The 25,153-nt window shown below is 40.7% G+C and overlaps 1 protein-coding gene across 1 annotated transcript in view; it reads right to left on the bottom strand.

Moving 5' to 3' along the window:
• GRIP1 (glutamate receptor interacting protein 1) overlaps positions 1-25,153 on the bottom strand; it is a 614,867-nt gene that overhangs the window by 94,064 nt on the left and 495,650 nt on the right. Inside the window, 4 exon segments of the mRNA XM_032493355.1 lie at positions 6,745-6,900; positions 7,588-7,743; positions 13,502-13,671; positions 15,342-15,489. Of these exon segments, the coding sequence (XP_032349246.1) occupies positions 6,745-6,900; positions 7,588-7,743; positions 13,502-13,671; positions 15,342-15,489 (630 nt within the window).

Below are 25,153 nucleotides of genomic sequence, written 5' to 3' on the forward strand. Positions count from 1 at the left end.
GTCACACTCAGCATCTTCAAACTGAGCTAACCATCTTCTCTTTCTCATTGCCACCCCTATTCCTATGAATGGGATCATTGTGTTTATGATCCTCTAGGCTTGACATCTCAAAGTAGCCTTTGATTCACAACTCCTCACAGCCGCAAATTCAATCAATTGCTAAGTTCTTTCAGGATGATCACTAAAATATATCTTGTATAACCCTCTTCCCCCTTCTTATTGCCAATGCCTTAATTCAGCCTTTCATTACTTTCATTACATTCAATTTATTATTCCAATTATGCTAATACATATGTTTCTGGGCCCTCTCATGTCCAGTGCTTTTTACGTATTATTGCCAGATTCACTCTCTCGTTATGATGAGGCCCCAACCTATCTACTCCCCTAGAGTGGAACCTCATCTTTGCTAGGAGATATTATTATCCAGGCTTCCAACCAGCGTCCTCACCTCTTGTCTTACACTAACAGCCTCCAAATTGCTACCAGAGTGGCTTTTCTAATATGCAAAGGTCACCTCCCCATTTAGAACTTTTTTAATGGCTCCCTCTTTCCTACAGAACAAACTCCAATCTAGCAGAGTATGCAGGATCCTTCTGAAGTTCACTTTCTCCTGCCCGTCCGGTCTCATGTGCCTCTGTGCTCGGTTCCTGGGCTGTGTTCTCCAGGTCCGCTATTGTACCTCTGCGCCTTCATACCTGCGGTGCCCTCTGCCTCGTTAGCCCTTCCCCAGGGTTTTCAATGTCCCTTTCCCCAACTTATCGAGATGGAATTAGTTACTTACTTTTCTGTACTTCCACATTTCTAATACATGGTCCTGTTTCAGCATTTATCAGGTTTGTGTTTGCCTGCCTGTCTCTCCACTTAACCCTGAGTTCTTTAAAACTGGGACCAGATCTTTTCCTCTCTGAAATCCCAGCACCTGGAATATTCAATGGATGCTAAATACATGAGCAATGAATACATTCTCGTTTTTGGAACTAACACTTGATATAGATTCTGAAATTAGATGTTGTTAAGGAACTAGACGTTGTTCTTCAGGCCCCCAGGTTTTCTATCACATAGATCATTCTAGCGTTGAAGCTGACATGGCAGAGGATGGTGAAGTGGATCACTTGTCCAGGGGGAGTAAGGAAAATCTACTTCTGAAGAAGCACCGCCACTGTGCTTTCCCAGAAGGATTAAGGTCACTGAGGTTAAAGCAGCCTGCATGAGGGGGTGAAGGTAGCCTCCTGTCCTAAGCTTTTTACAGATGGTGGCCTCCAGTTCCAAGACCTGACACATGAACTATCACATACTAACTCAGATCGTGTTTTCTATTGTGACTTTACTGATACCAACTGTACTTTGATTGCTCTCTAGGTCATACACTTTGTTGTTGGTGGTACAAAACCAGTAGAAAATACCATTTCCTGTCAGTAAGGATCTGGAGAGTTGTAATTCCTTCCAGTTAGTACACATAGGAGGCAGGAATATAATATTGGAACATCACCTGTTTGACAGATGACTGCCACTCTTCTTCATAGTGAAACTTTTTGAACTTCAACAGGAATAATTTACTTTCTATGAATCTTTCTACAGATTCACATTAATATTCTTTTCCATTGGTGATTCCAATTTGATATAGATTTTTGGACTACTTAATTGGAGTTAAGAATTATTTTTGAATATTAAGTAGGCTGATTACCCTCTCCACTAAGAAAGAATCAAGAAGGAATAAACCAACTTACTAGTACCAGGAGGGAATAGTTTAGATACAGTGAGAAGACCCTCTCAAAGAAGAAGCTTGCTCCATTTTTCTGGAACAGTTAAAGAAGATAGGTGAGAAATTTCATTCTCTAGAAGGTTTTAAAAGTAGGAATAAAGTATTAATTCACTATTGGTATTACTAATCTATAAATTCTATCTGGAGGCAAGTTGAGGTGAGAGAAATTATTAAGACATTTAACTTAGAATTAAAAATGTATTAAATATTGCTTTTATAATTTTATGACGAATATAAGATTATATTTAAAAAGTCTAGGATTTTACCACGAACTCTGAAAGTCTTCTGACATACTAGAATCTGTTCTTAGAAACAGTAAAATTTCATTTGAAATTGCAAATACTGAATACTCACACACGTTAAAATCTTGAAAATTACCACCAGATATGAAAAAGATAAACCGCAGATTTAAAGATGATGGGCCAGAAGGAAAAACCACCAGTATTACTTGGAGGAGAACACGATGAGCTTGATTATCCTGCCTCATTCATGTGTGTGGTAGACCAGCAGAAGGAAATAAAAGTGATCTATGAAATATAACCTTGTAGTTTAAAAGTCTGTATGATGAATCCCCTCAGGAGCAGATACTTCTGCAAGGTCCTGGCTCTGGCCTGAGGAGTGCCCCGTTCTGCTCACAGGCGAGGATGGAAAGACTAACTGCTGACATGCTGTGTCTGAGTACTGCTAACTGGCGTGCGCCCAGGCTGTGCTCAGGATTCACATCTGCTCTGTCCTGTTTCCACTCCCATTTGGAGGCATCTGCAGAAAAATGGCCCTATGTTTTTGTCAATTCTTGTTTTTTCCTACTGTAAGGAAGGGAGAGGAACCAACGACAACTTGTTAGCTCCTAAAGTTTAAAAATCTGCCAAATGTTTCCTTAATTTAGACAGCTGTGAGGTTTACTGTCAGATATGAAAAGTATTTAAAAAGTATAGAGAGAAATGGACCTCAGAGACTTATTAATATGCTGTGTTTGCCATGATTTGATCCTTTCATCTAAGACCTGTCTCTCATTAAAGTGTTCCACATTAGAGTCTATCTGCTGTGGCCCCAACACACTGTGCATCACATGTTTCGGTTCAGGAGACAGTGGGAGCGGCCAGCAGCTCCCTTCTCCAAATTGCAGGATCCAAATGGCGTGAGGGGGCAGCCCTTGAGCTGTCCCCTGCCAGGGCTCCATGCATGGTCATTTATAAAAAGCTTACCGTGGTGGGGAGAGTATAGCTCAGTGGTAGAATATGTGCTTAGCATGCAAGGGGTCCTGGGTTCAATCCCCAGTACCTCCACTGAAAAAAAAAAAAAAAAAAAAAAGCTTACCACGGGCTGCCTTTGTCTTCCATTCTTTTTTCAGGGGTCGGTGGAAGGGACAAAAATTGTTAGGTTTTTTCATTCTCTTCCTTTCAGCTCTTTTCAGTGTTGCCCTCGCTAGCTGTACATGAGGACCACAGAAGAGGCAAAGCTCATTCTGGGAATGTGTTCTAACTTCTACCCGTGGCTGCAATCCAGACAGACTGGGAACAGGCAAGAGTCTGCCCTGGCTCTGTGCACAGGAGCAGGAAGCAGGGGGGACCAGCCAGATCCGCTGCTCAGTCATGCAGTCATGCCCCGCCACCACAGGGGATGAGGGGGTTCCAGAAGGGGCCCTGGTCTCCATGGCAGAAAAAGGGGCAGATCAGGCTGCGGGGGAAAGGTCAGTGAGATTCTGGAAGAGGTGACAAGAGGGTTCCCTCTGTGACACGGCTCTGCTACCCTCCCAGGGCTTTGTGACACTCCTGAAAACCCAGTGCTGGGGTATGTACCATGCTCCCTGTGACACAAACATGGCACCTCCCTCATCTAATCCTTGTGACATGTTGTTACAGACTTCCTATATCTCCAGCCTTGGTCAATGACACAGAATGTCTTAATATTTATGTGAGACGATTTCATTCTTTCCCATGTCCTTCCTTTGCACTAGAAACATATGCAAGAATTTTTTCTGTTTTGTAGGCTCTGGCCTCAACTCATCACCAATACAGCAAAGAGATTTTTTTATATTTGTTGTGACTTTGCTGTGATTCACCACCCATACAAATGGCCTGGTTGCTATAGAAACATAAGTACTAGAAAGAGGGCAGCAAATGGTGGCACAGAATAAAGAAATGAAGTGGTGGAAATAAACCACGGCAGAGAGAGTGGCAATAAAGGTTTTATTACCAGTTATTTGGGAAACCTTTATGTCTAATGTGACCATACCAGGCTTAAGCAAGCAAACAAACAAACAAACAATTCAAAACCTCCAAAAGCTAAACCCTCAGTTTTTTCCTGACTTTGGAGAACTATTTTTTAGGTCTTTCTGAAGTGAGCAAAAATGTGTATAGGTTTTTGGACCTCACTGTTCAATTAAAATATAAATTGATCTTCTGAGTCACGTTTACAAATTCTGGTAGGTATATGGTCAGTGGAACCCTAGTGGCTAATGTCCACAGCAAACACAAGTAGCAAGAATTTTCTAGAACCAAGTTTCTCTTATATTTCTACTATGTGGGAGAGTAACGTGCTGATTTAAGAGAGAATTTATGAGTTGGTTACGGGTATCGGTGACAGCGCGGCCTCAGCTTTGTTTCCTACTACAAAATTCAGGACGCATAAACATCAACCTGAGATAGCCAAACGGATCATCACTTGTAGTTGCTCATGTCCCCGACCAGCACGGCAGCCTTACCTAACACAAACAAACGGTTCGCCATCCAAGCAGGAGTACAAACGTGAATGCATTTGTTTTAATTGCTCTTCCCTGCTGAGGGCTGCTAGCCTGTCCCCTCTCAGGAGGCAGTGCTGCACGTGATTTTGCATGACAGATTTCATACACAAATGTTCAGCACGAATCCCGAGGCCTTAGATGCAAGACTCAACCTACGTATTCTGCCGAAGTGTAACCACTGTGGAAAACGCCTGAGTTCGAGCCCAGTGTTAACAGATGACACATGACAACTCAGAGTCAGGCATGATAATAGCAAACACTTATACTATTCAAAACTGCTAACAATTAAACAGTGCTTACTGTTTACTTAATGCTATCAAGTACTGGTCTAGCATGTATATGCTATATGTAGTATATATATAATTACAGTACTTATTTCCATTGGGTAATTGTGAAGATTATATGAGACTACATCATTATTCACATATATATATGAATATGTAGTCTAGAGTGTGTTTCTCCTCCTGTTTGTTCCTTTTGGTGGTAAGAATATACATACATTTTCATATAATCTTCACAATTCACCAATGAGGTAAACTATAATTACCCCCACTTTGTAGCTAAGAAAGCCAAGGTGTAGAATCCTTAAGAAACTTGCTCAAGGTCCCATAGCTAGAAAGTGATGACACTGGGGTGAGAGCCCACACAGGCTGGTTCCAGAGTCTGTGCTCATAACCAGTTCACTATGCTGCCTTCAATCAATTTCTCCCAAGAGTAAATAATTTACTCTCTAGTGTCAGCTAAGAAATACATGACACTCTAGAAGATCCTTGTTCTTTTGACTACTCAAGCTTCCTTCCATTTACATGGACTGAAGATGACAAATCTCCTTATATCTGAAGGGATATGCATGTCAAAATCCTGAATACACCATAATGGTGGTATGCGATGGTTTTCTTTTTAAGGAAACCTTCAGGTTCCTGTAACATGAAGGGACCCTTTCCCAGTGTGGGTGATGGCTGGTCTCCCACACTAATGGTGGCACTGGTGGAACTGGCGACAGATCCACCTGTGAAGATGAATCTCTGGCGAACAAGCTGCAGAGCCAACAGGTCCAACCACCCCTTCTCACAAGAACATTTTCTCCTTAATACCAGCCTCGGAGTACCTGGGTTTTGTTCTGTTCACGTAACTTAAGAGTGTTCCTTACTGTATCCCCACGGTAAGCACAGGAGAGACCCCATCTTCTTTTAGCTTCTTTCCGGGAAACGGCTTCTTCCCAAAACAAGAAATACACCGCTCTACACTATGATTAGGTCTGGTTGGAAAGATAGGTGTTCTCTTTCTTCAAAACTTATGTGATTATGATGAGAGATTATGATTTGCTTCCCACCCCCACAAAAGAAAAATCTAGCAGTGATGTGTGCTTCTTCCCCTTTTCCCTAAGGCATCCAACCACCCTTTTCTTTAGATGTACAACCAGCTATCCAGAAGCAAGTAGCCAACCACATCTTCCTAGTATTGCCTAGTCTGTAATGCACTTGGCTGCCCCAGAAGATTGTATTTCTAAGAATCATGGTCGAAATTCCTAGATTCTAGGATGCTTGTTGTAAAGATGAGCAATCTTCCTGAGGCTGGAGTGGGCCACAGAAACACATGTTAGACTAGTGATTTTCAGTAGGGTAGGTTTCAGGGGAAAGCATTAGAATCTTGGGGAATGAGATATAGTCTGAAAAGACCCATTTTCAAGGGGAATGAGATACAGTTTGAGGAGACACGTTCAAACTTACCATTGCCTTTTTTGCAGGGGGAGGTTCATGAAATATAATTTAATATTAAATTTATAATAATATTAAACAAATGCATGGGATTCTTATACTTATCAAAAGCAGTACCTAGTTTTCAAAAAAAAAATTGCTTTAGAGTGAATAAGAAACTAAGAACAAAGGTTTCATGTCCAAATGTACCCAAAATATAAGGAAGGAGTCTTAGAGAAAAAAAATCACATCTTTGGTTATTTTATCAGATCAAAAGAGCAGGAAAAAAATCTCAATGAAAAAGTTGTAGGTAAAGGTAGTATGAACAAACCAATTCAATCTAAAATTGTATTTGGTGCAAGCATTATCACGCAGATAATGGATATCACTTCAATGGTCCTCAGCACATGGCAGCGGCTGTGAGCTACTTAGCGTCTACCTGATCATTTGGGCCCCCTAAAACATTCTTCCCATTGGATTCCTTATATCAAAGACTCCAACACACCCACCTGCCAAATGACATTGGCTAACATTTCACTTACATGAGCTTTTGAAGTCCTTCTTTTTCAGTCTCCTCCTCATCATGGTTCCACGCGGGCTAGTGGAGTAGAGGCTTCGAGGTAAAGTCCCCATGTTCAGGGAACTCAGGCTGTATGCACTCATGGAGGTAGGAGAGAAGGATGAAGACACCAGAGCTGCTGTAAGAGAGCGAAGACTTGGCATAGAGCATTCGCAGGTGGGGTGTGAGCCTGCCACACCTGCCAGCCAGTAACAATCCAGAAAGACAGACAGGATGAACAGCCATGGCTAGTAAGTACCCCAACCAGTCAGAGGCCAGGTGTCAGCAGCCATGGAGACCACGCTTTAGAATCTGAGTTAAAAGTGCCCAGAAATGCTTGAGAAGCAGCATGATCCTTATAAATACCAAGGAACAGAGAGGCTCTAGGAATTTTGCTTTAGACAAAAAAAGTAAACATTAGGTTTCTCCACAGGCAACTTGATGCATCAGATACGTAATCTCATTTTCACAGATATTTTCTGACATGAATTTCACAAGTGGTTCCACATACACAAAGAAGATCTGATAACACTGTACTCCCTATAATATTCTGCAGTGTTATTTCCCGACCCCACATAAAGCATTCTGAACATTTACATCCCTTCCTAACAACAAATGCTTTTGGATGGAAAAGAAAAACTTACTAGACATCAGAAATGTTAAGTTGCTAGTACAAAAAAAAAAAAAAAAGAAAAGAAAAGAAAAGAAAAAGAAAAAGAAAGCACACAACACCCCATGAAGCCAAATACGGTATGAATCAAATAAAGAAGGAGTGAGAAGAATATAATTAAACAAAAGAGCAGGAGGAGAAAGCCTGGAACATTACGAGGGCTGTTTGGAGGAGGCGCTTTCGGGAAAGTCAGGGCGGGCGCTCTGCAATGGTCAGGGTGGTACGTGTTATAGTGATGGTAGGTGTGAAGGCTGTAGTGGCCGCTGGCCCAGGAATCCCAGGTAAGTTGCCTGTCGCTCCTCTGAATTTTCACTGCCCATATGATGTGATGATGAGAAATCAGAAAACAAACAAACAAACAAAGAACCAAAAAAAGGAAAAAGTAACTGAATTGCACAAATAAAAAGCATAACAACAACAAAAAATAAAAGCTGCTTGCAAAAAAAAAAAAAAAAATACTGGCTTTGCCCTTCTCTCAGAGGTCAGCAAAACCAATGATTAACATCAGGGATGGAAACTTTTCATCTTCCCAAGAAGAACGCATATTTCTCCCCAGCCCATTTGGTCTCCTTTTAAGATGACGATTGAATCAGTCTCTAATCTCCCCCCGTGTTTCACAGCAGAGATTAAAAAAAAATTTTTTTTAACTTAAAAGTCACCCCCACAAAGATCTATGGCACAAGATTAGTAATTAAAGATTTGCAAATCTTGGTCAGTTAGTATCACTTGTTTTGAGAAAAAGAAAAGATCAGTAAATCACACTGGCTCCTGATTCAAGTCCCACGTCACGATTTACTGCTCTGACGTTTTAATTACACTATTATTCATCATCGGAACTTGATTTTTCTCAACAATAAACCACTCTAATCATCTATCAATATCAGGATCTTATCTATACCCTAATAAGAAAATAAAAGTCTCAATGATTTTGAGGGTATTTTTTAAAAATGTATTTACATTTGAGAGCTATTTCATTATTAAAATATTTCAAATGTTTTTATATTTCCTTAAGATACCATGACATTTTAGTAAAGTTAATTTCAAAATTTTGATGTCCCTTTTATTTTTAAAAAATGTACATCATGTTTCCATTCTAATTTCAATATTGTTTAGGTTTGATTTTCTACCTGGTGTTCTGAAATACGAGCACTTGTATGTTTGTTACTAGGTCTGATATGAAAGTTTTCATTGACCTACATTAAAGAATGAAAAACAAAATACGAACTTATATCTCCTTCTACTGACATGATTCTAATGTTAGATGCCTTGCGTGAGAATTATTTTGCAGTATTTATTCAGGTAGTGAGCGCAAATACTCTCTAAGTAGTTAAAGGAGGTTTATTTAGATGAGTTTAAACTATACCATCCATGGTATCAGCCTCATCAACCACTTCAGAGCCTTTCTGGGATGAGACAGAATGAGAACAAGAATGCTAGCACGGAAAGACCCCTGTGGGCTGAGGCAACCTGGCTTCTGTTCCAGCTCCAGCCCGTCTTCTCTATATGACCCTGGCCAGTTACTCAAGCTCTCTAAGCTTCCATTTTGTTCTGTGTCAAATGGGGATCATGAAAGCATCTATCCCACTGCTCACCTGTGCGAATTACGCACCTAAGGTGCTTAGCATGATGCTAGTACACAGAATAAAAACCAATGCTGTTATTAATAGCATCGATTCTGCCTCCTTTCTATCTACTTGCCAATGAATAACTTTTTAAAGGAAACAGAGGTATCTCTCATGCTACAAATTTCACTCACTGGACGCTTAAGTTTAGAGAACATTTCAGAAATCTGCAGCACACTTGTATGGCCACCATAATGTTGTAGCTCTAAGCCGTCTGGCCCTTTCCATCTACCCAGTGCTGTTTCTAGTTTTGAGTTCATCTCCTACATACCCATCTTCCAGCATCCAGAACACAGAGTGATCTTTCAAATACATAAGTTAGGTTATGTGACTCCCATCTACCATTACAAAGAGAATCAAATGTGAGCCCTACTATCTCTCCAGCTTCATCACCTAACACTCCTCTCATCATTGCCTGCTTTAGTCATGTTGGTCTTCTGTCCTGTCTTAGAACCAGCCAGGCTGCTTTCTGCCTCAGGGCATTTGCACTTCCTAGTCTTCCTATCTCTAATATTCTTCTTCCATTTGTATGCACGGCTGGCTTCTTCCCATCATTCAGGTCTCTGCCCAGGGGCCACATCCTCAGAGAAGTCGTTCTGACCTCCCCAGATGAAGTAGCTGCCCTCTCCCATGCTATCCTATTGCTGTTTTATATTCTTCATAGCACTTACTGCTGTCTGAAATGGCTTTATTTATTTAATATACTTTCAAAAATAATTTTTAAATTTTTTTATTGAAGTGATTTATATTTATTTTATATACTTGTAATGTTTATCTCTCTATACTGGACTGTAAATTCCATGAGAACAGGAATCTACTTTGTTTGTCCTGCTCACTAGGTAAATCGTAGCAACTAGAACAGTGCCTGGTATACAATGTAATGACTGATGAACAAATGAATGAATGCATGCATGAATGAATAGGAATATCGGCCTGCAAGTCCATGTCTACATTGCAGCAGCATTTTCCTTTTGAGAAAGAGCACTGCAGGGGAGGTCCCTGGTGGATTCTCTTTCACCATCCCCATTCCACTCTGGGGTGTACAAGAAGACTTGGAGCAAGATACCAGCATTGCTGGGTCTGGCTAATCTGCACCCACAGCCACAGCCACTCCATCGTACTCTTTATAAAGTACCATCTGGGTTTCAAATGAGGTCTAGTGAGTGCACTTCAGAATCCTACACTCACTTTTTGGCCCAGTACTTTACGGAGTGCTTTGAAAATTACTGTGCATTTCTGAGCACTGTCAAGCCCAATTAATAGCATAATAAGAAAGGTGTTATTGACCACTGACTGTGTACCCAGCACTGCCCCATTTCTGGCAGGCAGGCAGGTCATGACACTTACTTTGACTTTGAACTACTACTGGGGTCTAAATCGTCATACGTACGAAATAATTAAGAGACAAAATTTATATAAGATAATGCACAAAACCGTATGCCATGGATAACGAGTACAAAGGCGTTCAGCAAATTATGTTGGTCAGAGAAGACAGCTACTGCCTGTTTTGAATGTGCACCTTAAATCTATTGTTTTATCGTGGTGTACTCGATACTCATATATTAGGCAAGTATTTCAGTTTAAAAATGTTACATTTTTGGCATGCCCTTTCATTTTGCAAAAAACATTCATTTGCATTCCCCCATTTAATGGTCCTGATAATAACAGTCATTATTCACTGAGTACTCACTATAAACCAGGCATTGTGCTAAGTGCTTTTACACTTAATTATCTCAGAAAATACTTGTAATATACCTGTGAGGTAGGTATTATTATAACGCCCATCTGCAGACGAAGAAACTGAGGCATAGAAAAGTTGGGTAACTTGCTGAGTTCCCAAGTGGTGGAGCCAGAATGAAAGTTCTGAGAGTCTGACTGTGAGTCCCTGCCCTCAGCCAGCACACTACACTGTGTCTTCCCAAGTCCTTTGTCACAGATAAATGAACAGCAGGTGAAAATAAAATGTCTTCCCTCTCAGTCCATGGTGATATCATGGCTGAAACTGTAAGAGGTATGGAAGGTACTTCTGTTTGTTCTCCCCTCTAACTGCACCCTCTTGTCCTGTCCGGGAGGTGAAGGGTGTAGGCAACAGCTACTCTGATGGTTCCTCCCAGAGCTCAGGAATGGAAGTCCTCCTCGTTCTGAATGTATCCTACCTCATGACTCTGCTCACATTTTCTTTTCCAAAGTCTCAGTTTCCTTCAGTCATGACTATGTCTCCCAAAGACCCTTCATGGGAACAATTTCTGACTTCTTTAAAAACTCACTCTTGCTGGTTTTTCACATGCTGCTACTCACCAGCAACTGGCACAGTTAATCTATTCCTGATTGATGTGCCCATTTCTATATTTCCCTGAAAATACTTTGTGAATGCTTTGTTGCTAAGCAAAATCTGGGAAATGTTATATCTCCATCCACTCATAGGATGAGAGATGTGCTGTTTAGCCATCAGAGGTCTTGAAAAAATAACCAGCACTTTCTTGTGGAAAAAGGGTAGAACTATGTAAACCAATTCTACTACATACCAAAACAGAAGTTTGAGAATTATAAACATCCTAACATTTTGGGGGTATTTTTTTCTCCTTCTTAACTGGGATTTAATTATGTTTAAGAACCAATATTTACTCCTTCTTGGAAATACAAATCTGATTTTAACATGAAATGTGGGGAGATGCCTGTATGTTAGATAAGGAAGATGGTGAACAACTTTCAACAAAAGTGGATGATAGGGTCAGAAGTGGAAGCTAGAATCACTTAAACTACCAGCTCTTCACCCCTTTGAAAAATAAAAAATGACATGAGGTTTTCCACAGTGAAGACAAAAAAAAATTAGTTCTTGGTCTCCATCCATTTTAGTATATAAATTCATCTTCTCAAACTGTCTTGGCAGGTAAAGATAGTTAATATTTCATGAGTGGAAACTATCTGAACTATTTATGATTTGTATGCAAGGCAAATAAAAGGTGGGGGAAATGAGGTTGCTAAAGACAATGACAGCTTTATAGGGTCTATTCACATTTCTGATTCGCTGATACCAGAATTTACCAAACAAAATCTCATGCTGAAAAAGCACTGTGCTGTGTGCACCATGACACCTGCTGTGCTCCAAGTCCAGTCATGACTTCAGATTAATTGAGAAGGAATTTAACAGTTTTAGAAATCTCTCTCCTCAGCCAGTGAGTGGGAAAGGCTCCCACAGCCCCCTGACAGGAACTGAACATCTCCACGAATCACACGCCTTATCATTTCCACTCAAATGAGGCTGAATTTCTGTCTATAACCTGCCCAGGCTGCCTCATTTCTTTACTCCAAAGTGCAAAATTAAAATCTGATAAAGGGAATGCTGTACTAGAGATTTTCATTAGCTCCAGGGCTGTCTAAGCTCCATTTAATTAAAAAAGGTTGCATCCAGCTGACTCATTCAGTATGAAAATTATTTGGTCCCTCTTTCTTTTTCAAACTGTGGAAAAGTGCGCTGTGTTTTAGTCGGTGGGAGACGTAGGATACAAGTGACCTCCTCGTCAGCAAAATTTAAGTTCCAGAGAAAATTCTTCTCTCCAGCTAAACATACAGAAATGTGTGTGTGTTTGCCTCTAGAATGCCCTGGCAGTACTAGTGAGGTTTCAAGGATTTGGTCTCAAGGAATAAAAAAGGACGGTGCTCAGTTTAAGGAAAAGGAAGGAGGAGGGGCTGGAACAAAGACTCTGCTGGAGAGTCTTTCTTTATTTGACTTTGGGCTCAAAGTCCTCTCTCTTGCACCAGGCTTTATTTAAAGATGCCCAGGTGGGATGCTATACAAATACTCAACGAGCATATCTGTGAGCTTCAAGACAGTGAAAATGCAGATTCCCTTGGGTGACACTTGTTATCGCATGCGTGTAGTCAAATATTCTGATACTCCCAGGAAAAATACTTGGCCAGAAAGGTTGTTCTCCATCCTATGGTAAAAACTACTCTGGCAAGCAGCGAAAATGTAGAGACAGTCATCCCTCATGCAACTGTGTTTTTGCTCCAGATATTTGAAGGGTCTGCCATTAATACTCACTTTATAGCTATTTTTAGAAAGGGAGAGTTTTACTATTTGCCTTTATTCTCCTCTAAGCAGAGTGGAAATGTCATAGAAATAACAGGAAGTCAAATGATTTCCCTTCTCTCCACACTCAATTTGCACCAAAGGCTTGAAAAAAAAAAAATCAAATAGTACAAGCCTGAAAATTCTATTTCAAACAATGCTTCTTTCCTCAATTTGGGGGTTTAAAGTAAATTACCTGCGGCTTGGGAAAAGGGATTTGGAAGATGAAGACGAGTTAACAAAGATCACCTGTTGTTTTAAAAAGAAATGACAAAAGCAGAATTAAACTCAGTGTCTCGCTGCCTTCTAACTCTGCTGCAGAAGCAATCATTGCAAGGGGAAGATAAAAGAGATTTATCCAGATGGATCCTCTCACCATGATCAGGTCCCTTCAGGGCCAGGCGGGTCTGGTGATGGGGCAGAATCTCAAGCTTGACCTGGTCGGTGGTGTTTGCCAGGAACTGGGTGGCTTCTGCGAGCGTACAGTACTCCATGCTGGTTCCGTCGATGGACAGGATGTGATCGCCCACATGTAGAGCACCACATCTACGGGAAGGGTAAAGTGTCAGTACGATGAAATGCCTTCCTCTTCAGATCACGACTTTCATGCCCTTCATAGTGAAAACTTCACACAGTTTTCATTTTACTTAAGAAAAAAGGGAAGGGTTTGCATATTATAGGAAACTCCACCTGTCAGATGTTTAAGCACCTTGGGTATGAACAGGAATGTAAAGCCTTCTAGAAAATACAGAAAAAAATAAAGGAAATGTTTTTCTCTTCTCCTTCATAAAGATATATTATTTGGAGGAGGGTAGTGTCAAAAGTTGAGGGGAAGTGAGCAGAGCAGAGGGAAGAACAGGAAAAGGTCTCCCCTTGACTATTCTCTGTGATTTTTCCTCCTAGGTTTTTATATCAATAGATAGGAGTTGATAAATAGCATCCTGACGTACTAGCCGAGTGGACAGCTACTTAAACTGCTTACCTCTCTGAAGAAGGGAAAAGAAGTGGAGGGAGATGATTAAAGCATCCTGCACCATTGAACTGGAGAGCACGCCTGGGCAGGGGACATCACTGTTCAAGGGCTGAACGCAGTTAAGACCACAGTGGAGCTGTAGACTGACCACTTTAGGGGATGTCACAGGTGATTGCACTGGAGTTGTGTTTGGTTTTTTCTTGGGGGGGGGGAAGGTCTTAAGGTTTTTAATTAATTTATTTATTATCTTTTTAATGGAGGTACTGGGGATTGAACCCAGGACCTTGTGCATGCCAAGCACACACTCTACCCCTGAGCTACACCCTTCCCCTTCCATCGGAGTTGGAGGTTCACCAGGCAGAGCCAAGGCACATGGAGAAGAGGACTGGAAACAGGCAGGGGGTTTGGGCGTTCAATAGTCCACAGTGACAATAGTCTATTTCTCAAGACAAAAAAAGGCATTTCAAGCCATCCCTTCCATCTAAAAATAAGATTCCATGTGGATGCACTTGGAGTGTTTCAGCCATGGGAGGTGGGGATTTTCTCACCAGAAGCTGTAAAATAACCTATTAGGTGGTATGGTAGTCTTCCCCTCCCCCCTTCTTGTAAGTCTAAACGATTAATTAGGAAAAAGAACTCAGCGTAAAGAACGTGCATTTTTATCATGTCGTGGGAATGAATGATGTTTTCAGGGACTCTTGAAGAGTGTGAAACCCTAAGATGAACATACAATGCAGTGGAGGGCTTTTCTTTAAAGATCACATTATTTTAAAAACAGGTTTATTTATTTAAGAAAAAAGGAATATGATTTTATGATGGCAGGATTGAACTGTTCACAATTCAAGAAAACCCATGACTTCTCGGCATGGAACACAATAAAGATCTGCTTAGCTACCCTAAACCAAAAACAGGCTACCGCCCTAGGACACAGCAGGAAAATGTGCTCAGCCGCTTGACTTTGTCCCCCCTCCCCCCATTTTTAAAGGCCACAGCAAATATCTGGGTGAGGCAACATTACAGCATAGCGTGGCTGATGAGATAGGTGTATTTTTAAGCTCTAGAACAGTAACTTGCTTTGTGCATGAAACTTATATAAACTAGCAGAGGAGCCGTATTTTGTGTGTGTATGTGTGTGTATGCACATGTAGGAGTTACGTATTGTGTATATACATATATAACTGTATCTCTGTACATTTTAACACACAGGCAATTTTGAAAAGCAGGCACTTTCTATGACACTCACCTGTCTGCAATACTTGCAGATTTGATTTTATCTATGACAATGACCTGTTTGTTACAGCACATCGAGGTAGTTAGGGCCACCCCAAGGCTGGCTCCAGGAGTTTTGGCAACTTCAACTAGTAGTGGTCCGGATGCTGTTGCCACAGAATCTGTGGAAGGACAAATTTCAGAAAACAAAACAGAATGAAGCAAATAAGCAAACAGACACACAAAAAAGGTGGAGAATGTTCAAGTCTGGTGTTGTTCTGTTAGATTTCCCTCCATATAACATCCCCACGTCCAGTGAGTGGTACCTTCTTAGGGCATCTTTTAGGACCCTGGCTCTATCCAGCTTGGATTACAGTAATATGTACATGGATTTGTCTCTTCAATTAAAACATAAACTTCACATCAGTTAGGATAATGTCTTGTGCATCTTTATGCTCTCTAAAGTGCCTGGCACATAGTGGGTCTCTCAAGAAAAGTTTTTAAAGTGAATTAATTAATTCAATAAACATCTTAGCACTTACTATGGATGGATGGATACATGGATGGATGGATGGGTGGATGGGAGGGAGGGAGGTAGGGAAGGAAGGATGAACAGATGATTTCTCTAAGTAGCCCAGCAAGAGGAAGGCTTTACACTAAGTTCACTTCGTAAATCCTTTGGGTTTTCCCTACTTTGGACCTGATCTAGGGCACCTCTCCCTCAGAAGCATCTTCACCCATGCTTTATTTTCAGCTTAGACCTAACTCTCTTCATTCCTTCAACTTGTACTCACCCTTGGGCACCCCGTGTGAACATCAGTTCCCCTGGGAAGCCTCTCCTGACCATGTTTTGGTGAGATCCTTCTCTCATGTGCTCCCACAGCCTGCTACACGCCTGCTGTTGTAGCACACACCTCAATGTCTCTCAATTTAAGTGTAGATCAAACACCTGTGTCCTTCGCCAGACTGCAAGCTTGCTGTGACGGATGTAGATCAAATGCCTGTGTCCTTCGCCAGACTGCAAGCTTGCTGTGACAGCAGAGACTGTGCCTTGTCCCTCACAGCATCCTCAGTGTCCGGCATAATGACTGGCACAGAGGAGTTGTGCAAGAAGTGGTCGTTCAATGAATGCATGAAACAGTGAGACTCATGACATCGTTCAAAGCTCAGAAAAGGCAGAGGTCATACAGGAAAGAGCCCTGGACATGGATTTTTAACCCCTGTGTTTAATTCTTCTTTTGGACATATTTTGATCATGGTATCCTAGACAAGTTACTAATACTTTCTAAGGCTGCTTGCTTACCTAGAAAATGGTACCTTTTCCTCAGCGTTTACTACAGTGGAAATCAATGTATAGTTAAAGCATTTTGTAATTAATAAAGTGCTATACACTGAGAATATTATTATAATTATTGATATATTATGACCTCAAGACTTTGAGTCATCTCATTTTTCAAGACTGCATATTGTCTGTAGTACTTTTATGACTTTCTACTGCTTTGGTGTTTGAGACTTCATTAATACAACTCTGTCTTTCTGCAAACTACATCTTTAACACCAAGCCACCACCCAGATAGGGTGAACTAGGAAATCTGCATTCCTATTGCTAAAGTGCAGGCAGTATTCACTGAGTCATAAGGTTAAAAGTTCCATGGGAGAGAACCATCTTCAGTTCAGATGAAGCAAGATATTTCTTAAATAAGGTAAAGATGAGAACAGTAATGCCAACAACATTCATATTCCAGGTATGCACTATGCACTTGTATGCACTATGTTTCTTAAATGATTGGATCTTATTTACAAAACTGAAACAGACTCACAGACATAGAAAACAAACTTATGGTTACCGAGGGGAAAGGGTGTGGGAAGGAATAAATTGGGAGTTTGGTATTTGCAGATACACACTACTATATATAAAATAGATAAACAACAAGGTCATACTATACAGCACAGGGAACTATATTCAATACCTTGTAATAGTCTATAATAAAAAAAGAACATGAAAAGGAATACACACACACACACACAACTGACTCACTATGCTGGACACCAGATATTGACACAACACTATAAATCAACATTTTATATGTCAATTAAAAAACAAGTATATGACATTCTGAAAAAGGCAAAACTATGGTGATAGTAAAAAGATCATTAGTTTCCAGGGGAAGGGGAGGGATGAATAGGCAGAGCACAGGGGATTTTAGAGCAGTGAAATTACTCAATCTATTAATTACTTGTATCTATAATGGTGCATACATATCATTAAACATCTGTCCAAATCCACAGAAGGTACACCGCCAAGAGTGAACCCTAATGTAAACTATAGATGCGGGTTGATTATGATGTGTCAGTGTGGGTTCATCAGTTGTGACAAATGCACAGCTCCGGTGGGGATGCAGATAAGGGGGATGTTGATAAGGGGGAGGCTGTGCCTGTGCGGGTACAGGTAGTGTGTGGGACAGCTCAATTTTTTTGTGAACCTAAAACTGCTCTAAGAAACAAAGTCTATTTAAAAAAAAAAATGATTGGTGATAGTTCTAAAAAAGGTTAAGAGACCCTCAGGGCCTGCATCTCTTCTTATCAATTTCAGGGCAGAATTTCATTAAAAATAGCTGGAAGAAGCCAAAGGTCTTAGTCCACTAAGAGGACTTTGTGGTTCTGGGGTGTTAACGGCTATAATTTTCCCCATGAACCTAACTTTGTGGTCCCTGCTCAACTTGCTGTGTTAACATCTTGATCTTCGGCCACTGACAACATCTGGCTTCTCTTCCTTCTCCCTCATTTCCTGCTTTGTTTCTCTCCAGTGCCTGGCTTGGTCACGGTGCTGTCCAGGGTCCTGCCGCACTCTCACTACGGAGTTTACAGTGAGTGGCCCCTGTGTCTATTTGCAACGGTGGTTATCACCTCATCTGCCTCAACGGAGACCTCCTACTAAAGCATTCTGCTTGGCCCTCGAAGATTTTTTAGTTGTCCCTCCATCACTAGGGTAGTTGATTCTTCCCACCTCTCAACTCTAATAGCCCAAGTTCTGCTGCTAAGCCAAGTGCACATAGCCTGATGCCTGTGGCTCCACCCCCAGAAGTCTGCTGTCCTCTTCTTCCTGGAGTTTGCTCCCCAGAAATGCCTTTTTCTGCTCAGGTTGAACCTCATGTGACCTCTGGCCTAGTGCTGCCTTTTCTCACATTGTCTTCACAGAATTTTAGAAGGGCTCATTTCAGAAGGACTGATTTCCCAAATCACTTCACACAGACTTGCTAGATTTTAATAGAAAGGTTTGTGAGGTGACAATCACATATTTTCTTCCACATGATTTTCTCAGGTCTAGAGATAAATTTATTGGGCTTAACAGATGAAAGTAATAAAGTTTCTCTGTTAGCTCTAACTTAACCTCTTACAAATGACAGAAACTGACAGTTGTTCCTTGGTGTCTCATCTTCCTTTCTTTCTTAGTAATAAGCTTTCTATGTTTCAGCTGAGCAAACGGCTGCCCAGCTAAGGACAATGCTTCCCAGTCTCCTCTGCAGTGAGGTGCAACTATGGGACCAAGTTCCAGCCAACAGGAAGTGAGTAGAAGTGAGATGCGATGCAGTCTTAAAAGAATGGCTGTGCCCTCCTCTACCTCACTTCCCCCTTCATGCTGATGCACTGTGGCCCAGAACGGGTGTGGCATCTTCCACCATGCAGACAAGGGCAGGGACCACATGATAGAGGACACGTAGATTCCTGAAACTGTATCCTCAGAGGTTGCTTAGTCTCCCAAGAAATAAACTCCTATCACATTCAAGCTAGTAGTGTAACTTTTGAGTTTTTGTTACCTGCTGAATCTATATCCTGACAGGCCTTTCCGCATGAGTCTATTCCTCCAACATTCCTTTCTTTCTTGAATTTTTATTCTAAGAAGCAATTATTTATAGTTATTTGCAGATGTGAATTTTATAAAACCACAACCAACCATTACCCAGGATGCACATTAGGTTTTCATTTTTCTTAAAAGCATTACATCATGAATAAAGATCCGAGTTTTATTTTTATTTTTATTTTTATTTTTTTAAGATCCAAGTTTTAAAAGAGGCTATTAGCATGCACAAAAGTTCTTTAAATATAAACACTTATATTACTATTTTTTTGGTGGCCTCTATATTTGGTAAGGTATTAGAAATTATATCCTTGTACGGTTCTACTATTTCAGTTAGAGTGAAGAATAAATGCCAATTTATTTATTTATTTTTTTATTTGTAGAAAGAAATGACAGCACAGGGAAAGGGTACCACATCTTCTGCCAGCATTAGTTTAGAGGGAGAGAGAGAGCACTCGCAGCTGCCCTGGCACATGTCTCTGAATGGAAACTAGGAAACAGTCTCTCTGTAAGCAGGACTTTCCCATTAAGGCTTTAAAGGAACAGCAAGTGCAATATTTCTATCTGGGGGAGCCTAATGGGCAGTGAATGAGTTTCTTTTAAAATTTAAAGTAGAACGCTTCAGGACCCTGAAAAGAGAACTGTAGACTCATGGTTAAGGGAAGAAGCAGCGTGATTCTGAGCTGGGCTCAGGTCTGGAGGCCTGGAGGGGGTCCTCGCCATGCCACCTCCCATGTGGCCCAAGGCACCACCCCCTTCAGACCTCATTTTCTTCACCTGTAAACTCAGGGGACCTCAACGACAGTTCACACAACTGCTTAGGTAGGTGTGTCCCAGCCTCCTCCCCTCTCCTCTCCCACTCTCAGGGCTATTTGAAAGGGTGCTTCTGGATTTTTTACAGCAAGGGAGGAAGAGGATGAGGCTGACGTAGCCTCAAGGAGACTGAACTCAATGATTAACCTTTTTAATTTTGTTATTTTATTTTATTTTTTGAGGTCTAATTTCTAATGTGAACTTGACTCTCCACTTTACTACCTTTTAGAAGTTAGGATGTCTGAACCACTGGGCCAACTAGAGATCACAGAGGCACTCAGGGAAATAATAATACTTAAACAATAATTGATAATTTCCCTCCTGTTAAAACTTTCCTTTTGCCAAATAACGTATGGTGTTAAAAATCAGGATAGAGGTTACCCCTGGGGAAGGGAGAGGCTGCATGGAACAGGACCTGGCCCATAGGGAACAATGTTAACTATTACTGTTATTACTACCATTATTATTAGTACTGTCAGACTGTTTTGAAATAAAAGGAAAAAGTATCAAAAAAATAGAAAATTTCAATAAAAGTTCTCTAACCCTCATAACCTATGACTGTTCAGAAAAGTAGCAATGTCAGGCAAGTAAGAGCCTAGTGGGAACTGGAAAATTAGAGGTTAATAAGCTTCATAAAAATACACAATAGCTGAATTTAAATCCCAGTTTCCTACCAATGAGTAGAAGAGGTGAACTGCTACATATAAAAGTAATTCTAGACAATTAATGTTTGTCAAGATGGGATGCAAAAACTTGCATCCAAAAGACTGCGTTTGAGGAATGGTCCCCCACCTTAGTACCCTCGTCACATAATATGACACTTTCCCATTAAAGAGTTTCCAGGGCACAACTTTAACTTTTTAACAAGACTGTGTTGCAAGGAGGTCCTAACTTAGGCAGAAAAAAAAAATGATGAGGAAAAGAAGGCACTTATTTCATGTAAAGATGATCAGGGATTGCTGACAAGAGCTTACTGAACATGAGCTAGCAACAGATGATTCCCTCAAATCAGGATAATCTGATGAGATTTTTAATAAAGGAAGTATTAAGAAATGTGTGGGCAGGTTATAAGGAAACCACAAGGGATGCCATACTCTGGGTTAGAAGGAACAGGGCATCTTACTTCACGAGGCCTGAAGGACGGTATGGAGAGGGCTACCTGACAGGAGCTGGGACCTTCAGTCAAAGGATGCAGTCATCCTCAGGGAATCCACAGGGTGAAGCCAGGCAATGACACTGGACATCATTGTCCTCCCTCCCTCTGATCTCTGCCATGATTCCCTCTTAGCTAAACCCAACTAGAGCCAGAGGGCATGGGAGCCCATAATGCAGGTCACAGCACAGAGTAGCAGGGAGGAGGGCGGTGAGTGGTTCTGGAGGTAAAAAGAAGGACACCCTTATTTGTATATATCTCCGATCAATTTCTTTCCACAAAAGTCTGGACGGTGTTTGCTTTAAAAAAAAAAATGTAATATAAAGAAGCAATCAGGAAGAAGAAAAAGAGCTTACAAATGCCTTGCCCACAAGGGTTAACAGAGATGCCTTGACTGAATTGCAAAAATGACTTTAAATTATAGGTAAATTCACAGAGACAGACAGTAGATTAGTAGTTGCCAGGGGTTGGGGGCAGAGGGGGCTACAGGGTGACTGCTTAAGTTCTGGAACTAGGCAGAGCTGATGGTTGCACAACATTGTGAATATACTAAGTGCCACTGAATTTTATACTTTAAAGTGGTTAATTATACATTATGTGAATTTTGATTCAGTTAAAAAAATGTGACTGAACTTCTCAGAAACCAGGACAATATCGGAAACATGGTCAACGATGCAGTTCTCACTGTTGGAAAGGAGGACGTCTTCTAGTCCCCATAGTGGAAATAAGGATTCTTGCAGCAGGGCTCTCTAAAAGGATGGACAAGTGTATAAAACATATATGATGAGTTAAATACAGAGAAGACACAGAAGATGCTGATTCTAGCACATGATCAGAAAAAGTAACTATGCTAAAAAATGAAACTGCCTCAAATGCCAAGGCAAAAATTGTATCTTTGTAGCTAACCATTTTGGTAAATAAGGCAAATAAATTACACTTAAAATTTTTCTACAATATAAAAAACATCCCTCCCATGGAGTTCTGTATAGAGATGCTACTAACTGATATAAGGGTAATGTCCTCAATGCATTTTTATAATAGGACACAGGGGTGGTTTTCAATGGCTGTTCCTTGATCAAAGTTGAGGCATAAGATTAAAAAGCAAATCAAGGATGGTGTTTCTATAATGGGACAAGCTAACGTGGTGGTCAACTTGATCTACAGACAGATCCTAGGGTGTACAGACTGGATGTGTCCATGGGGATCTTTCCTAGATATCAGCCTTTCCCCTTACTTAGGTTTCTAGCAGAAGCTGGGCATTAGACAATTCAGGAAGGTCCTCTGGGAGGGGACCTGGTGTGCTGGCATTTTATGTACATGCCTGAGACCAGATCCAAATGCTTTTGACATCAGGTGAATCAGTGGCAGGATTAACATACTCTCAGGAGGCTGGAAAAACCTAACTAGATTCTTGTCAGGGTAGAAGATCACCCACCTCACATTCCCACAGAACTGGGCTCTCTAGGTCTGCAGGCTAAGTCATCATTCCTGCGGCAGCATGAATTTAAAAATACATTTACTGAGTGCTAACTATATTCCAGGAACGTCAGAAGGTATCAGAGACTCCAAGATGAAAATGTATTATCCCTTCCTTCTCATAAGCCCGTGGGATCCCTTGCCAAGAAGGCAGGGGGAGTGCGATAGAACCCAGGATTCCACTATGGAAACCGCATGAAGTCTCTAGTTAGTTTTCTTTATAACAGCGGGACACATAATGTTTGCAATCTGCATCCCACCTAATGAAATAATGAAATCTTTAATATAGTAGGGTCAAAGTGCTTATAAAAACATTGGGATATCTTTCCAGATTTCTAGGAAGATTACCCAAGTATGTCAAAAAGTATGTCAAGTATGTCACGATCCACAGAAGGAGACTGAATCTCCCTGTCCATAGGACTGTCTGCAGGAAGGTAACTATCGTTACCAAGTCTCTATGGTACATGTCAAGGGAGTGATGTGAGACCTACGGGGACCAGAGGAGGTTGAGCAAGGTGAGCTGGGATGGCTGGGATGAGCTTATTCGGTGAGACAGAATTTGAACTGAATGTTTCTCAGCTGCTTTTATTTCAATGGGCTCCAGGAAAAGAAAACTATTTTAGCAAGCACTGCTTTCCAGCATTACCCATGTGGCAGTTATCTCCACATCACAGAAGGGGATCTACAAATGCTAACGCTTAATTGATCATTAGCCTTCTCTGGCAATTGTTTTCCATAATAAATGTTTCCGCACTACAACATCAGGAAGCGCACACTGCCTTGTGGTGTTAAGCCTATGTCCCTAGCTGCCACCCCGTTCTATCCACAGAGAGCCTTCTGAAAAGCCCGAGTCCAAAAGCCCTGGCCCAATTCCAAGATATCTCATAAGATATATAGGAAAAATAAAAGCAAGCAGACAGGGCAGATGAATGGGGCACCCTTATTTACGAAAGTGTAAGAGAGAAAAATGGACTGTGTCAAAATAAGAAAAATAAACAGAAGAAAAATCAGAAAGAAATAATCAAGAGCCCATCCCCTGACAGAAGATTAGTTTATTCCACTGAAGTGAAGCAGGGTTGAGAAAAATGGATCATGCAGATATAAATTATTCATGGTTAAAGACATCTTAGTCATTAAGATATTTACACCCTCACAGAAGCCCTTGCACACTGTGTTGATTTATGGGCTATGTAATTACATAAGATACACTGATGACTGTTTGCATGGGAAACATTTTGGGTTTTTTATTTTGTTAATCAGTTTTCCCACTTTGAGCCTGCATTTCAATCAGAGCACCAGGCTTGATTAGAACCTCCGGGGTGGGGGGTGGGGGTAGCAGAAAGACTAGGCTGGGTAATAGCTTTGCCTGCCTTACATTCCTTCAGATAAAAAGTACCTTTGGGAGACTTTTCAACTTACCCACTAGTTAAAAGTATTTTTATTAGTGATAGCCTATTCAAATAATGGTATTAATAATTTCAGCCCTTGTCAGAGGAGCTAAACTCCAATAAATATTTTTTTAACTCTAAACAAATGCTGGTTTATTTTTGTCTATTGAAATACACTATTCGGAACATATTCCCATAAAACAAAAAAAATGTACCTTCCATATTTAAATAAGCCTATTTGAAATCCTAAGTTTTTCCTGGGCAGCTAAAGGGGGAACTTGAACAGCTACTGTATTGGAAGAAGGGTCCAAACAGTGCAACTGAAATTCAGTAATACGTCCCATGTTAACTTGAGTTTCACTAACGCATGATTTGTGATTGACTTTCATTCTCTGCAGCAGCCTCACTCTAGTAATTTTATTAACTTTGGAATATCTTGACACCCTCCCTCCTCTTCCATTTTACAGGACTGATTTTTCTTTTGTACCCTGATAATAAGGTTTCAGTGTTTTAAAATTTTTCATTTAAGCATAACAAATATATGGAGAAATGCATAAATTGTAAGTTTAAAGCTTGATAGCTTTTCATAAACTAAACAGATCTAACCTAGAAATAGAACAATACCAGCATCAAAGAATCCCCACACATGTTCCTTTAAATCACTCCCCTGACTCACAGGTAACCACTGTCTTGACATCTAGCAGCATAGTTTAATATTACTTACTTCCTAACAAGACTCTGTACTCTTCTGTATCTGGCTTCTTTTGCCTAATACTATGTTTGTAAGACTCATGTATATGGTTAGGGGTAGTTTTAGATCATCCATTCTCATTGCCATATAATATTCCACTGGATGAATCAGCCATAATTTATTCATTTTACTACTTAGGTATTTTCTGTTTTCTGGCTAATACAAATATTGATGCTATGAACACTCCAGTATGTCTTTTGGTGAACACAGGCATGCATTTCTATGGAAGTCATAACTAGGAGTGGAACTGTTGGGCTGCAGGGTGTGAATATGTTCGGCTTAGGTAAATACTATCAAAGAGCTTTCCAAGCATTGTATAAATTCATCCTCTCATTAATAGGGAATGAGAGTTCCAGTTGCTCCATATGTTTGTCAGCTCTTGCTGTGGTCAGTCTTCTCCATCATA

Source organism: Camelus ferus, chromosome 12, assembly GCF_009834535.1.
Source record: "Camelus ferus isolate YT-003-E chromosome 12, BCGSAC_Cfer_1.0, whole genome shotgun sequence".
Taxonomy (NCBI): Eukaryota; Metazoa; Chordata; class Mammalia; order Artiodactyla; family Camelidae; genus Camelus; species Camelus ferus.